The sequence below is a fragment of the Colletotrichum costaricense genome (assembly GCF_030867565.1).
Source record: "Colletotrichum costaricense strain IMI 309622 chromosome Unknown Scaffold_23.1, whole genome shotgun sequence".
Taxonomy (NCBI): domain Eukaryota; kingdom Fungi; phylum Ascomycota; class Sordariomycetes; order Glomerellales; family Glomerellaceae; genus Colletotrichum; species Colletotrichum costaricense.
Genome location: NW_026848252.1, coordinates 359,398 through 375,878, shown reverse-complemented (window position 1 = coordinate 375,878; position 16,481 = coordinate 359,398). Strand labels below are relative to the sequence as shown.

At 53.5% G+C, this 16,481-nt stretch overlaps 5 protein-coding genes across 5 annotated transcripts; 4 read left to right on the top strand and 1 right to left on the bottom strand.

Moving 5' to 3' along the window:
* Positions 1 to 214: 214 nt before the first annotated feature.
* CCOS01_15267 (uncharacterized protein) lies at positions 215 to 1,271 on the top strand (the record flags this gene model as incomplete). Its single annotated transcript, XM_060463408.1, has 3 exons — positions 215 to 736; positions 806 to 874; positions 927 to 1,271. 3 exons carry the CDS (start codon positions 215 to 217, stop codon positions 1,269 to 1,271), a joined length of 936 nt encoding a protein of 311 aa, XP_060306011.1.
* Positions 1,272 to 2,568: 1,297 nt separating this feature from the next.
* CCOS01_15266 (uncharacterized protein) lies at positions 2,569 to 3,606 on the top strand (the record flags this gene model as incomplete). Its single annotated transcript, XM_060463407.1, has 1 exon — positions 2,569 to 3,606. One exon carries the CDS (start codon positions 2,569 to 2,571, stop codon positions 3,604 to 3,606), a length of 1,038 nt encoding a protein of 345 aa, XP_060306010.1.
* A 581-nt stretch (positions 3,607 to 4,187) lies between these two features.
* Positions 4,188 to 4,550, bottom strand: CCOS01_15265 (microtubule-associated protein CRIPT; the record flags this gene model as incomplete). Its single annotated transcript, XM_060463406.1, has 1 exon — positions 4,188 to 4,550. The coding sequence occupies one exon, from the start codon at positions 4,548 to 4,550 to the stop codon at positions 4,188 to 4,190; it is 363 nt and encodes a 120-aa protein (XP_060306009.1).
* A 2,448-nt stretch (positions 4,551 to 6,998) lies between these two features.
* On the top strand, positions 6,999 to 13,674 carry CCOS01_15264 (phospholipid-translocating P-type ATPase; the record flags this gene model as incomplete). The annotated part of the gene is made up of 4 exons (XM_060463405.1): positions 6,999 to 10,256; positions 10,308 to 10,975; positions 11,037 to 11,182; positions 12,665 to 13,674. The coding sequence occupies 4 exons, from the start codon at positions 6,999 to 7,001 to the stop codon at positions 13,672 to 13,674; spliced, it is 5,082 nt and encodes a 1,693-aa protein (XP_060306008.1).
* Positions 13,675 to 14,265: 591 nt separating this feature from the next.
* CCOS01_15263 (uncharacterized protein) lies at positions 14,266 to 16,461 on the top strand (the record flags this gene model as incomplete). The annotated part of the gene is made up of 4 exons (XM_060463404.1): positions 14,266 to 14,711; positions 14,767 to 15,064; positions 15,120 to 15,404; positions 15,457 to 16,461. The coding sequence occupies 4 exons, from the start codon at positions 14,266 to 14,268 to the stop codon at positions 16,459 to 16,461; spliced, it is 2,034 nt and encodes a 677-aa protein (XP_060306007.1).
* Positions 16,462 to 16,481: the final 20 nt, after the last annotated feature.

Here is a 16,481-nt window from a genome sequence, read left to right as displayed (position 1 = left end):
GGGTAGTCTGTGGGTTCGTCCCTCCGAGTGGCTGGACCCCGCTGACAAACCTCAGCCTTGGAGCTCGGGTTGGAGCTGTCAAGCTCCGGGATACCTCCCATGGGACCGAGGCGCATTCAGTTCCCTTCGTGCACACCGCATTCCTTCGCGTTCTGTCTTCTTTGAGATTTTTGCCAAGCAGGCTGCGACTGCGACGGTGGGAAGCGACATCATCATGGCCACTGTTACAGAGTACAACAAAAACGGCTCCCTTCGGACCGAGCAAGAGAAGCTTACAGATTCCAGGGCACCTGCTGATACCATCAACCCCGAATCCGCGAGCTCTGAGATGGAGGTTACACAAAAACGGAAAGCGTCTATAGACTCCCTTGATGGAGCGGAAGAATCATCAAAAAGGGCAAAATTCGATGATGGCGATCACGGCGACCCACCTGCACAGGATTCGACACGGGACTCGAGGCCGCGCGACGAAGATTCCCGAGCCAGTACCGCTCGACGGGCGCCTTTATCAAGGGATGAAGAGAAGAAGCGGGGTAAGCGGCTGTTTGGAGGTCTTCTGAGCACCCTCAGCCAGACCAACTCCAGCTCGCAGCACAAGAAGAGGAGGGAGATTGAGCAGCGACAGCAGGAGAAGGCGCAGAAGCAGAGGGCAGAAGACGAAAAGAGACGGACAGAGAAGCTCGCGCGGATCACCGAGGCGCGGTGGAAGGAGCAAATCTTGTTTGACGAGAAAGTCGTACGTGCTTGCCCCTCTCCTCCCCTTGATGGCCTCATTCAAGCGCTTATAAGCTTTTCATTATCGCAGATGAAAACCCGACATGTCAACATGCTTGCAAAGGCACAATCCCTCCGGACGAGAGCAGGACCGTCAATTGTGCGTATTGCATGTTGCGTAAGGGGGGAAACCATAAGCTGACGTGTTGCAGTACTATCGACCGTGGAAGCTTACCAAAGAACAAGAAGACGAGGTTGACGACCAGGTGCAAGACGCTAAGAATACCATCGCGAGAGAACTCGAAGCGTTCAAAGATCGGAAAGAAGAACACGAGAGACGCCACGGCCGTGCCAGGCCGCCGGCCACGGCCCAGGAGGAGCCTGTGCCCATGGTCACAGAAGATCAACCAGCAGAGGCTCCGCCAGAGGTTTCTGCTGATGCTCCCGCAGCTTCCGACCACACAGCTGCGTCTTCCGACAGAGACAGACATGAGCGGGACACACATGACGAACCTGGTGATGTCGTTGAAAACGACGAGGATATGGTTATCTACTAATGCCTGACAAAAGCGAGTGGTGTTTTCCCATTTTTCCTTCTCCGGCGTTTCATTGTAAAAGACGCCACAACCGCGGTAGTTTATGTGATTGTTATAAAATTAGGCGATATGGGAGGCATGCTATTTTCCCTGGCTTTGCGCGCGAGTTTGAAGGCGGAGTTGGGGGTTTTTATGATACCAATTGGAGTTCAAAGTGGCGTTTATTTGGGAAAGGTGCCCATGGTGATATTTGAAAAAAGAAGCTTGGGTCCAGAAACGGGATTCAGACCAACTTTGTTCGCCGGCTGAAAGGCTTACTACATACGTCGAGCCATGCTCTCTGACTCAAGCGCAAGACCAGTGACGTTCTCCTGCTTTAGCTTGGTGGGACCTTTTAGTCCAGAACAGCTGTTCCTTGCCGTTGAAGAATCGTTGGCCCCCGTCTAGACTTGCAATTTACGCTTTTCGGGTAAAGAGAATGCGATCTCCGGCTCTGAACCATATGTCGAAAATGACAATGGCGAAACCCCATTTTGAGTACCGTCCGACAATGGCGAGTCCCCTTGTCTCAAGTTGTCCCTGGACCGAGGCATCGCAACAGCACGGACGGGGCCCGCTAGGACGATTCCATCAAGGGACTCCGATGGACAGCAAAGGCGATGCCCCGCGCGGGTGGATGCCCGGCCACGCCGCTCGCCAATGCCGCCGCTCGCCGCACGTCAGGTACCCTGTCCATTTCAAGCCCTGCCCCTCACCTTGCGACCCATACGCTGGACCCAGAGCTTGGTGCAAACAGGTCGATGTTATCCTGTGTGCGAAGTACTGCATTGAGGTAGAGCCCGACAATGGGACAAGCTATGCCGAGGCTCGATTTACACCGCTCGTATGTTTTTCCTAGGTGGCCAGTTTCTATAGCTTTCTAAGCAATCGGGCGAGTTTCAAAGTGCGATACTTGTCTCCATAACTCGGCGACTCGGCGATATCTCGAATGGTATAAGTAGTTTTATCTTTCCGACAAGTCTGGTAAGATAGGTGTCGGTGAAGCTGCACACACTCATACAAACACGCATATACACCTTCTCTTTCATCAATCCCCGCAATAGCATTGTGAGGGAGCTTACAATCAGTCACTGAGCTGTAATAGCAAGGGTCTGTTCCTTGGCAGACGTCGAGTGCCAACGTGAGTATAAGACTACCGCGCACCCCGCCATTTACTAGCTGCCCCTCCCTCCCTCCTCCCGCCTCCCGCTACGGTCCCTAATAGCTTTCACCCCAGACGGAAGCCTTGCATACCGTTATACGGATACACACACCAACGATGGCCGTCGACAAGATCGCCCCGAACGACCCGCGCGTCGAGCGCAAGCAGGCCGAGGTCAGGGGCAAGACCTACTCCTACCTCTTCAGCAAGCCGGAGGGCGACGCCGCCCCCAAGGGCTCCGTCGTCCTCATCCACGGCTTCCCCGACATCTCGCTCGGCTGGCGCTACCAGATCCCCATGTTCCTCGCCCAGGGATACCAGGTCATCGTCCCGGACACCCTGGGCTACGGGCAGACGGCCTCCCCGGCCGAGCTCGAGGCCTTTTCCCTCAAGAGCATGTCGGACGACATCAAGGCGCTCTGCGACAGCATCATCCCGGGCGAGCAGATCATCCTCGGCGGCCACGACTGGGGCGGAGCGCTCGTCTGGCGCCTCGCCATGTGGCACCCGTCCCTGATCAAGGGCGTCTTCAGCGTCTGCACGCCCTACAACGCGCCCACGACGGCCTGGTTCGACCTCGCCGACGTCATCGCCGCGGGCCGCCTGACCAACTTCAAGTACCAGCTCCAGCTGCGCAGCGAAGAGGTGCCCGAGAAGCTCACCAAGCCCGAGGACATCCGTCAGTTCCTGCAAGGCATCTACGGCGGCAAAGGCCCCGCGGGCGAGCTCGTCTTCAACACGGAGAGGGGCATCATCTGGGAGAACATCGGCAAGATCGGCCCCACGCCGCTGCTGTCCGAGGAGGAGATTGCGTACTACGCCGACAACTTTAGCAAGTCGGGCATGCGCGGCCCGACCAACTGGTACCGCACGCGCAAGATCAACCACGACGAGGAGCTGCCGCTCGCGGAGGCGGCGGAGAAGAGCGGGGAGGCGTACAAGGTGACGCCGCCCAGTCTCTTCATCTCGGCGACAAAGGACGCGGCGCTGCCGCCGGCCATGGCGGCGGGCATGGACAAGCACTTTGAGGACCTGTCGAGGGGCGAGGTGACGGCGACGCACTGGGCGTTGTGGGAGGCGCCCGAGGAGGTGAATAAGCAGATCAAGGCGTGGATCGAGAGCAAGGTCGACAAGAAGCCGACGGCGTCGTTGTAAGAAAAGCCAAAAAGAAGAAGTGCGGCTCTCGAAGAAGGGGGCCGCGCGAGGTTGGAGTTGACGTTAACGTTTATATTTATGACAGGCAGGGATGAACCACGGTTTCGGGAACGATTAGTGAACGGCCAATGTAGAATGAATTACAGAATTTGATCAAGCAAGGCTTGTGCGTTGATTGACCCTTGGGGTCTATTTTTGCAGCTATTACTATCTGTACCTAGGACCGTTGTTACCTTGGTTGGGATGAAGGAGTGATGTCAGATGTCGTGGGACTGTCTGTCTTGCTTGGCCCTCGTGGTTTGTATTCCTGGCCACTACAAGACTGTCATGACGGCCTGCCACCTGTTGAATCCCGTCTCCAATCTGGCGCATATTGAGCGGCGTATCGCATGTAGGTCGATGGCGCAGAGTATAGAGGCCTCATTGCCATGCCTTGCCGTTGCTGCTGCTGGCCCCTGCAGGCTGATCGGCTCCCAGCTTCTGGCCGCATGAAGAGTGCGCGTCACGAGGGTATCGTCTTGGGTGTTTCGACAACAGTGGTTTGTTGTAATGTTATGTTTCGTCTATAATCTGTCGCCGTCTCACTTCAACGTGAACTTTTGTCCCGCGATCGACGGAGCAGCCCCTTTGGCCTTCTTGTTCGGCTTCCCGCACGAAGCGCACGAGTCGGCTCGATAGGCGCACGACTGGCAGAGGGAGTGGCCCTGAGAGACCTTTGTCTTGCACTTCGAGCAGGCGCTGGAGTACTGGGCGTAAGGGTTCTTGGCAGCTTTGGAGAGCAGCTTGCTCTTGCCGATGCCGGTCGTGCCCAGCGTAGCGGACTTGGTGGCGGAGGAAGACGAGGACGAGGAGGAGCCGTGGTAGATTTCGCTCTTCTTTTTGACAGAGGGCGTCGCGAGGGTCGTGGAGCCCTTGCCGAGCTTTTGGCACTTTGTGCAGACCATTTTCGGGGATGGGTTTAGATTCGGTGGATAGGTCTATCGTCGGTTGTGTTGAAGTCGCAATTACTAAAGGTTGTTCTGATGATGGTTGAGGGACTGGCAGAGAGGGACGAGTGGCTGGTGTCGCAAGTGATAAGGCTGAGATAAGATATGATAACAAATGTGGCTGGAAAGGACGGCAGCTGGAAGTGACGCAACGTCGCAGGGCGGCGACTTTGCTGGTCGGTGCTGAAGACTGAAGTTTCCCCGGTGGGTCCGTCCAGATTCGTGTGGGTCCAGCACCGGGTCGGGCTAGAATTGGAATGTCTGCCCTGGAGAATGAGTGGATGACATTGGACGTTTCGGTTGTCTGGACCTCTGACTCTGGGGCCGTTGGCCCAGCACACGCGGTAGCCACAATAGGGGGCATTTTGTTGTCGAGTTGTTTCCTCGCTATACGCATACGGGGACCCCAGCCACTTTTGGAATTGAAAATGGATCTTATTTTGATCAAGTTCTTCAGCATCTTGGAGAATGCCGGGGGTTACTGGGGTGAAAGAATATGCCGTGGTTGGGTCAAATTTCGTCTGTTCACTTGGGATGAGCGAGAGTATTCGTACAGAGCATATTCGTACTCCACAGCTAATCACAGATCATCGGGGGGAAACGACTCTGAAGAGGTACATGGCCAAGGGGAAACAGGTTCTGTCATCGAACGGGAGATGATGCTTAACTCCTACCCTGATCAAACCTTGCTCAATAGCCTGGGCATTGCTGCGTTGTCTCCATTGTTCATCGTCTGTCCTCGTGTATTGGTCTATGACCATTTTACACGCTGGTCCTGGCGTTGGCTAGGTAGTCGTCGGGGCCCTTGGGGTCTGAGCGGGCATACAGATGCAGATACTCTGTGCCCTATGACTTACCTATCCATATGAACATTGAGCAGAGGCGGACTCTGAAGTTGGCTCGTGTCAGAGCAGGCTAAATGTGACGGGTCCCGAGATTCCGTGCGAGACGTCCGTCCACCCCTTACGTCTCGATTGATGGTTCGATTGGCGACAATGTCTAGTGTTGAGGGGAAAACGAAGGCAGGCTGCAGGCTGACTGACCGAGAGTGGCGTAGCGGGCATTCCTGCCGACATCCACCAACTTCGCCCTGTCGTCGTAGGTTGGTGTGTGTGGCTGGAGGCCGACGCAACTCTTTAAACTTCTCGCTGCTGCTGTCAGCTTGTGGTCTCGCATCCGGTACGAAGAGAGGCAGAGACAGAGAGAGGATCAGGACGTGGAGGAAGAGATGCAGCCAATACTAGGCCCAGCCAGTCAAACGTCCTCCCAAGGATTCAGAATAGCAACAGGCCCACACGTGCCCCCGTCTGGTGGAGCTGCGGTCCCAAAACCAAGTCCACCCAATCCCATTGCCCAGTTGTAGTCTCACAGCAAAATAGCCCAGGAAAGTACGGAGAACGAGGATACCTGTCGCATCTGCCTGAGGAAGCTGCCAGCTGTGAGCAGACGTTAGAGGCCAGCCAAGTACCTTGGTACCGCAAGCAAGGCGCCTGGGTTCAAGCCAACGAGACCCTTTCGACCCTTCCCCGTCCCGTCCATTGAGGTTTGGTGTCTTCAATCTGCACTGTTTGACGCTGCTACTGGTACCCTGCGCCTCCCCGAAAAACCCACGCTACCAACCTTACAAGTTACGCCCAGTCTAACGCCTTGCTGCTAAGTACTTGCTGCTGCTGCGTGTTTAGCTTCCAGTCTCATCCGGTCGGCTCCCTTGCGCTGTCTCCCGAGTTCCCCCCAATTCAACCCCATTCAAGCACCACCAATACCTCAAACACGACTTTCCGCAGATCCCACCCTTTCCGCGGACGACACCTCACATCACCTTACTTCTTGGCCTCTCGACAGTCTAAAAGACGTCCTCTCCTGTTGTGAAATTATTCGACCGTTGCAAGCCAATCATAGCGACTGCGTTGCTTTGCCTCCTGAGCCAATGCCACCGGGGACCGTCTTTCGGTCACTAGGTACCTACTCTCGTCTTCGCCTGGCGACCAACTACCTACGGTACACTTGCGCACTCAGCCCGTTGACGTAGCGCAAGCCGACCACTGTGTAATCCTAATCCTGCGCCAGAAAGAGGCTGTGCTGCAACAAATACGGACTGCTGGGCCACTTCTTTTTTTCCCACCACATCAGCTACCCTCAGCAAACGCCCAGCTGCGGCGTCGCTTTCATTGCCGATTGTCGTTGTCGTCGTCGTCGCCTCTAGCTACACTGCTCCCGCCGATACGAATCTCCATCATCCACCGATTAGGCTGCCAAATCGTCCGCGACCACACCCTCTCGACTGCATCGCTTCTTCCCTTCATGTATCCGGAAACACGACGATAATCCAATCACCTCGAAATTCGCATGTTGGCCATTCTGACACTTGCAAATTGATCGCCCAGCAACGCTACCAGCCTTCCCGGCATGACTGGACGACCTACGGGTGGTCCTCCAGGAGGACCCTCGAATAACGACCTACTACTAGACTTGGACAGCGAGCAACCGACCTACAATGCCGGACAGCGATCGAATATGAACGACGACGACCTTTTACGCTCCTACAACCACGATCAAGACCAGGCCCAGGGCCGACCCTCCGTTTCGTACGATGACTTTGTAGGCGGCGGCGGTGGAGGAGGGGGAGGGAATCACACACAGCAACCCTCAGCATTGAGACCGTTACCTGGAGGCCCTCAATCGCCTGGTGTCTCTGGCGGCGCATCTTCCGGCCCATACATGCAGAGACACTACAGTCAAACATCAGAACTAAACAATTACCAGCGATACGCCGACGACTTTGACGACTACTCGGCCGAAGGCGAATCGTACTACCAACAAGGCGGCGCCGCGACGAGTACGAACAATGTTGGTGACCCCTCCGCGAGGTCCAATGCTCGGAACCGTAACAGCGTCCTGAGTTTGGGTGGAGGCTTCTTTGGCCGCATGAAAAATAAGCTTGGGATGGGCCAAGGTTACTCGGAGATGGACTTGCCCTTGACGGAGGCTGGCGGCAACGGACGGACAGACTCTGGCATCGATGCGCAAGCCAAGGGGGGCAAGAAGTTCGACATGGGTAACTTCAAGTTTGGATTCGGAGGCAAGAAGCCGGACCCTTCGACACTGGGTCCCAGATTGATCCATCTCAACAACCCGCCCGCAAACGCAGCGAACAAGTACGTCGACAACCACATCTCGACGGCCAAGTACAATGTCGCAACCTTCCTCCCGAAATTCCTCTTCGAACAGTTTTCAAAGTTTGCCAACATCTTCTTCTTGTTCACGGCTGCGCTGCAGCAAATCCCCAACCTCTCGCCTACTAACAGATACACTACCATCATTCCGCTCTTCATCGTCATGATGGTGTCGGCAGGCAAGGAACTGGTGGAGGACTACCGAAGAAAACAAGCCGATCACCAGTTGAACACGTCCAAGGCCCGCATCCTGCGCGGAACCGCCTTCCAGGAGTCCAAGTGGATCAATGTTGCGGTCGGAGACATTATCCGCGTCGAATCTGAAGAGCCCTTCCCTGCCGATCTGGTCCTCCTTGCAAGTTCCGAGCCCGAGGGACTTTGCTACATCGAAACAGCAAACCTCGACGGAGAAACAAACTTGAAGATCAAGCAGGCGTTACCTGAGACGTGTACGATGGTCAGCTCCAGCGATCTGAGCCGACTCGGAGGAAGAATCAAGTCCGAACAGCCCAACAGCAGTCTATACACATATGAGGCCACCCTGACAATGCAGGCTGGTGGTGGTGAAAAAGAGCTGCCCCTCAACCCCGAGCAGCTTCTGCTTCGAGGTGCCACTCTTCGTAATACGCCCTGGATTCATGGTGTGGTTGTCTTCACTGGGCACGAGACAAAGCTCATGCGTAACGCCACTGCTGCACCCATCAAACGCACAAAGGTCGAGAAGAAGCTGAACATTCTTGTTCTCGTGCTGGTCGGTATCCTCCTTGTGCTTAGCGTCATTTGCACAGTAGGCGATCTTGTTCAGCGCAAGGTTGAGGGCCAAGCTCTCCAGTACCTGATGCTTGACTCTACCGGATCAGCAAACGACATCATCAAGACCTTCTTCAAGGACATGGTCACATACTGGGTTTTGTTCTCCTCCCTTGTGCCCATCTCCCTGTTCGTCACGCTGGAAATGGTCAAGTACTGGCACGGAATCCTCATCAACGATGATCTCGACATCTACTATGACAGAACGGACACGCCGGCAAACTGCAGAACATCGAGTTTAGTCGAAGAACTGGGCATGGTTGAATATGTCTTCTCCGACAAGACGGGCACCTTGACTTGCAATATGATGGAATTCAAACAGGCTTCGATTGGCGGTATTCAATATGCCGAAGATGTTCCCGAGGACCTCAGGGCGACAATTCAGGATGGTGTTGAGGTCGGAATCCACGATTATAAGAGATTGGCGGAGAACCTCAAGAGCCACGAAACGGCTCCCGTGATTGATCATTTTCTGGCGTTGCTGGCTACTTGTCACACAGTCATTCCCGAGAGGAGCGAGGAAAAGGGCGGCAAAATCAAGTATCAAGCCGCCTCACCCGATGAGGGTGCGCTCGTCGAGGGCGCGGCTGAGCTCGGCTACGTCTTCACCGATCGCAAGCCGAGGTCTGTCTTCATTGAAGCTGGAGGACGTGAGCTCGAGTATGAGCTATTGGCCGTTTGCGAGTTCAACTCTACCCGAAAGCGCATGTCGACTATTTATCGATGCCCCGACGGAAAGGTCCGCGTATACTGCAAAGGTGCCGATACTGTCATTCTCGAGCGCCTGAACGATCAGAACCCCCACGTCGAAGCCACCCTGCGTCACCTGGAAGAGTACGCTTCTGAAGGTCTCCGAACGCTTTGCCTTGCCATGCGTGAAGTTCCCGAGCAGGAGTTCCAGGAATGGTTCCAGGTCTTTGAAAAGGCCGGCATGACCGTTGGCGGCAACCGTGCCGACGAGCTGGACAAGGCAGCAGAACTCATTGAGCACGACTTTTACCTCCTTGGAGCGACTGCTATTGAAGATCGCCTTCAGGATGGTGTTCCCGAGACCATTCATACACTTCAGCAGGCCGGCATCAAAGTGTGGGTTCTGACAGGCGATCGTCAGGAGACTGCTATCAACATTGGAATGAGCTGCAAGCTGCTTAGCGAGGATATGATGCTCTTGATTGTGAACGAGGAAAGCGCCGAAGCGACTCGCGACAATATACAAAAGAAGCTCGAAGCTATTCGCACTCAAGGAGATGGGACGATTGAAACGGAAACTCTCGCACTCGTCATCGATGGCAAGTCTTTGACTTACGCCTTGGAGAAGGACCTCGAGAAGCAATTCCTTGACCTCGCCATCATGTGCAAGGCCGTCATTTGCTGCCGTGTCTCTCCCCTCCAAAAGGCTCTTGTCGTCAAGTTGGTCAAGAAGTATCAAAAGGAGGCCATCTCGCTGGCCATTGGTGACGGTGCCAACGATGTGTCCATGATTCAAGCTGCCCATATCGGTGTGGGCATTAGCGGTATGGAAGGTCTACAGGCCGCCCGAAGCGCCGACGTATCCATCGGCCAGTTCCGGTATCTCAGAAAGCTACTACTCGTTCACGGCGCTTGGAGCTACCAGCGTGTTGCCAAGACCATTCTGTTCTCTTTCTACAAGAACATCACCTTGTACATGACGCAGTTTTGGGTAAGTTTGTTGGTGGATGGATTGCGGACTTTAGATTGCTAACTTGACCAGTACACTTTCCAAAATGTCTTCTCTGGAGCCGTCATTTACGAGTCTTGGACGCTTTCGTTCTACAACGTCTTTTACACCGTCCTCCCTCCTCTCGCTCTGGGTATCCTTGACCAATTCATTTCCGCCAGACTCCTCGACCGCTACCCGCAATTGTACAACATGGGTCAGCAAAATCAGTTTTTCAAGATCAAGGTCTTTGCCGAGTGGGTTGCCAACGCTGTGTATCACTCCATCATCCTCTACGTCTTTGGCCAACTCATCTGGTATGGTGAACTCATCCAAGGCGATGGACAAATAGCCGGTCACTGGGTCTGGGGCACGGCCATGTACGCTGCGGTCCTGCTCACCGTTCTCGGCAAGGCGGCTCTGATCACGAACAACTGGACCAAGTACCACGTCATGGCCATTCCTGGCAGTATGCTCTTCTGGTGGGGCTTCATCGCTCTGTACGGCACCGTCGCCCCCATGATCCCCTTCTCCGCCGAGTATCACGGTGTCATTCCCAAGCTGTACAGCAGCCCCGTCTTCTGGTTGCAGACTTTTGCGCTCGCGATTATGTGTCTTATGCGCGATTTTGCCTGGAAGTTTGCCAAGCGCATGTACATGCCGCAGACATACCATCACATTCAGGAGATTCAGAAGTACAACATCCAAGATTACAGACCAAGGTACGTTGCTCCCTAAAACTTACAGCCCTCTCTAACGACAGCTCACTAATCCATCCATCAGAATGGAGCAATTCCAAAAGGCAATTCGCAAGGTGCGACAAGTGCAGCGCATGCGTAAGCAGCGCGGTTACGCATTCTCCCAAGCAGATGAGAGTCAATCGAGAGTGCTTCAGGCATACGACACGACGCAGCACCGTGGACGGCACGGTGAGATGGCCAGTTCGAGACCCCAAGGCAGGTAGTCACCACACTGCCAAATGTCTCAAGAAAAGAGGGGCCAAAGACGCATAGCCCATGATTATTACGACTCGAAAGGGGGTTGGCTGCGTTGAATTTTGATTCCTTGGGGGTGATGATTCCCATACGAAATGGTAATGCAACGGAAGCGACGACAGCACGATGTAAAGTTTTGTGTCTTTTTTTACTATTATTATATGCATGGTCGGGAACCTCCTCGTCATCCGAGGAGGAACATCATCCCACGGGCTGGCGTTTATTTTCAAGCTATTCAATGGCTTTTGTTTGTGTAACTACTTCGCGTAGGGGCTTTTTATCTTCTCTTCCTCTTCTTTTTTGACAAACAAAACCAAACATTGGACGGTCACGTCGCAGGGGGGCGATGATGATGTTGGGGGAGAGGTATGTGGCGAGGAGGCTGGTTGGCAGGCAGTTGATACGAAGCAAAAAGAAAACAACCTCATGTCACACGATGCGGCAGGTCCGAGATGGAAAGAAGGGGAGAGGAATTTCACGTGGGAGTTGAGAAGACTCACAGCAATTAGGCAGAACGTGTGAAGTGCAACATTTCTTGGGAGACAAGGTCCATGGATTGGAGGGGCGGGGGAATAGGAGAAACCCTCGAGAATAAAGAGTTGCTGATTTGTGAAGAGTTTCCTTGACTGTTATTGCTGTGCAAACCCGGGATTCATATCTGTTTCTTGTCTCTTTTCTCCTCTTCCAGATGTCCAATCCCGGCTTCTTTGGGGTTGGCCGGCTTTATTTATGTCTGGTTGTTGGGGTCTTCGCGCATGCTGGGTTGTACTGTCAACATCGCCCGCAGCTATCAATGTCCTTGATCTCCTCAATGGCAATGCACCTTAGAACAACTCCACCTCCGGACCGCAGCGCCGGGCCCGCTCCCGGGTCATTCCCGGAGCTGTTGGTGATATTAGGCGCCCGCACTTGTGTGTGTACCTGATTCAGCAGGGGGATTCCGTCTTGAAGAGCTTTGGCGCTATGGAACAGTCCTTTGCGTCACGTTTCCCACACTTGTTGCACCAGCCCTGGCAGCGGCTGACTGGATGCTTGCTTCGACTGCGAGATAAGGTCTATACTGAGTACCTTAGCTGAGCTAAAACGGCCAGGAGAAGCAGGTGTGTCTCAATTGATCGGAGCTAATTTCAGCCTTCGGAGGGAATCAAATCTCGACTTGAGTGCAGCCGGTTACTACATACACCCACTGTACTTGAATGTAGGTACGCATAGAAGCAGCCATGGCTCACCCTGGCCAAATCACTGGCATAAGGCTCTGGATCACCGATACCGATGCTTCCCATCCGCTTCAGCCTGGTCGTAAGAATACTTTATAAGCAGCCATACATTCATCAATTTGAGAGTACTGTTACGGAGGCCGCTCAATCGGTCGAACCAACTTGTCTCGCAGTATCTTGTCTCCTCATCCATGGTCAGACTGTATCCCCGACCTCGAAGTTGGCGGCGCGATGGCCCAAACGCTGCATGCAACTGCACCACCACCCAAATCTCCCGTACCCGTCTCGCGAGACACCGCCCTTCGTCTTTCGATAAACACCACTCTGCCCCCCATCTTCCGGAACGATGACCGACTAGTCAATGCCAGAGAAAGCGTCACTTTATTCCTCGAGACCGACCTGCAAACCCCGAGGTTGGAGAAGATGTACCCATACCTGTGGCTCGCGGGGCTTCCCCGAGCGACGCGTCCACTTCATCGCCAAAAGGTAGTCGGGCGGAACATTTGCGTGACCGAGAACCCCGAGGAGCATATGACGTGGCACGAGACGACCATCTTTATCAAACCCTTACCTGACTACTTTTTCGATCACTCCTTGTGGCAAGAGACAATCTGTGGGGATGAGGCGCTATATAAGAGTGCTTGCGGGTTGCTGCTCTCATACGTATGGCTCGTCAGCTACCGCAGCGATCTGCGAATCGCACACGAGATGGGTTTACTGCCTTCTTGCATAACATGGGAAGATTGGACAAACATGGTGCTCGAATTCTCCAACCAAAACGACTTCCAAACGCGGAGCTGGGTGAGCCGTCGTTACGAATATGGCGAACTCCGCCTGTCCCGCCTCAACACGCTCTCCCGCTTGGGCGCAGCTGGGTTCTCGGCGAGGAACTTTGTGTACGGCTATATTTCGGGTTCGAAGCAGTACACCACCTTTTTCGAGCGCAACTTTGGCTGGCTCTTGGTGGTTTTCATCTACATCACGGTCATTCTGTCGGCCTTGCAAGTGGCCCTGGCAACTGAGAGGCTGGGGTCGGATGGGGAGTTTCAAGCATTTTCATACGGTGTTGCTCTCATATCACTCGGATTCGTTGCAGCGGCGATTGCAATTATGTTGATTGTGTGGTCGAGTCTTTTTGTTTTCTATCTTCTGTCAACGCTTCAGTATCACAAAAAAGTGACGGCTGGGCGGGAAAATACAGTAGAATGATATCGAGGCAGTCTGCTTATGGTGGCGCTCTTTAGACCTTTATCAAATGCAGTGGATCAATCATTGAGAGAGAGGATTATCAATAGCATTAATTTGACAGTTGACTCATGATCTATTCTTCCCCTCAGGTATTAACCCGATTCTCTGGATAAGTCGGCCGAGCCCACTCGCCAGCCTGATCCTCCTCATCTCCTATCACAGCCGAGACAAAGTAATGTGGCGCAGCCTGCATAGTCCGTTCAAAATGATCGATTCGGGCCTATGGCGCCTACGTATGCCTGCCCTCGCATCAATGTGCGAGTTGATGGCTTCACTACAAGCAGCCAAGATCAGTGGCTTAGAAGTGTTCCGATTTTCAGCCCCAACTGACCGCTTTTTTGGTTCATTGGCTATCATATCACGCCTGATCCAGCCGCAACTTCATAAAAAAGGTTGGTCGGTATCTGTAATTCCCTTATGTGTTCCCGCTTTCCCTCCTACCTTCTGTCCTAGGATCTACTTTCTTGATCGACTTCCTAAGCACAGACAACGATTCAATTTGACCCTGTCAAAGATCATCAGAAACAGAAACGGAGCAGTTCTTCTCGAAATATGGAGCCAGTGAGCGTGCCGCTGTCTTACTTTCTGGCTACACTGGCCATCTTCGCTTTTCTACACTTTTACAAGAGACCACGTGGAAACGTACCGGTGCCGTCATTCAATCCCAACGTGACATTTCGCATCCGCGGGGTGCCTCTTACATGGAGCGGCAATGATCTAGAGTTGCACCTAAGTGAGCTCGATCCTCTGAGCAAACCAGTTGTCAAGTCTATCGCTCGCGAGATTCACGGCCGCTCCAACACTGCCACAGTCACTTTCAAAATCCCACCATCTCAGTTCCAAGCACACAAGTTGAGTCGTCCACCGTGGTACATCCAGCTACCTGACGTGTCCGTTGAAGGACGCCGTAGCCTCCAAAGTCAATCTATGATGATCGACGACGATTTCGAGGGAATGACTACTCTGCACATGCCGTCATCAAAGGGTCACAAGATTGAGTAAGCATCATGTATACCTAATGAAGATATGATGCCAACGCTGATTATTTGACAGTGTTGTCGCGATTCCTGGGCTTGGCGGACACGCCTTCGGTTCGTTCAAGGAAAGGGGCGGAAGCCACATGTGGCTACGAGACTCTCTTCCATTTCACCTGAGAGAAGCCAAGGACAAGACTCAGATTGCTCGAGTTATAACTTGGGGTTACAATTCTACTCTTGCAGACAGTAAAAGTATCCAAAAGATAGAAGACCTGGCAAAGAAGCTCCGCAACAGCCTACTCCCGTTAGCTGGCCCTCCAACTAGACCGATAATTCTAATTGCCCATAGCATGGGTGGGCTCATCGCGAAGCAGGTTGGTTGAATGAGATGACTCCCTTAAGGTTGCACAGGCTTAACAAGGAATCTAGGCGCTGATTGATATGTTCAAGTCTGACAACGAACAAGATTCACAGATCGTTCGGGCGGTATATGGTATCGCCTTCTTTGGAGTTCCTCACCTTGGTATGAAGATTGAATCGCTCATCCCCATCGTTGAATCCGGGCCAAACCTTCCCCTTCTTCAGTCGCTAGATCGCCTTGGTTCGCAGATCATAAGTGTTGGCGAGAAGGAATTTCCTGCAGCCCTAGGCGGAGAAGGCGACTCTGAGATCGTGTACTTCTACGAGACACACGTGTCGCCAACGGCACAGAAGGTGAACGAGTCATCTCCACTGCGCCCTTTGTATCAGCGTTGACACCAAACAGGACGAAGCCGGAAACTGGGAGATGACTGGAAGACCCGAGCTTCTTGTTGACCAAGAATCGGCAACTCATCGCCGCCGCTGGGAAGGAGGCGCCCAGCACACGTGTCCCATTGCCCGTACTCATTCTAACATGGTGAAGTTCGGGCCCCATGATGACGAGTACGATAACGTTATTGAAAGGCTCAAAATCCTTGCTAGGAACTCACTGGTGGCTCGAGATGAGACGCTCGAAATTGAAAGGGAGCGTGAAAAACAATGGAATAAGCACAATGGTGCTCCAAGACCCCACTCCATTCCCTCCAAGAGTTTCTCGAGCCTACACGAGAAAGATCTCGATCAAGACTTTCCAGGGCGCCTACTCTGGTACAGGGAACCCGTGGGGGACAATGGCTATCCTCTTGGAACAACCGTTGAGCCACACATTGAGAGCCAGAACAGTGTTAAACCGATTGGAGAAACTATTCTGACGTGTCGCCGCATCGTGAACTTGCAGATTCGTGGGCACATCAAGTGGATAGACCCTGGCCGGTACCGCTCTCAGTGGGTATTTTGGTTCTTTGCAGGTAAGAACTGTCCTAGTTCATCACAATCTGTGCCACCCTGCTGGTCCCCCGATGGTTCACCAGAAAATACGATCAGAGAAAGATACTTCCCGGCAGACTTGATCGAGATGGGTAAACCAATGCCAGATTCTCCATGGTTTTATCCCTGGAACTTGCGTTGCAGCGCCGGGCGAGCAAGGAGCCCTAATAACTTCCTCGGCCAATTCGTCGATGCTGATATCACTCCACGGTTTCCTCCCCAACTCTTGGAGGATGGTTACAAAGAGCAAGTCATTGGGCCAGGGCTTTGGAATACTTTCAGAAACACTGGCTGGTGCGAGGTGCCCGGGCCAGAAGTGGAAGTCGGCAGCGATGGTGAGGCGTTCCTGATGGTTTCCAAAGACTTTGAAAGAAAGTGGATTGGAGGGTTTTCGTTTGGAGGTGTCCGTCTAGATCCTTGTTAATCCGAAACTTTCAAGTCTCG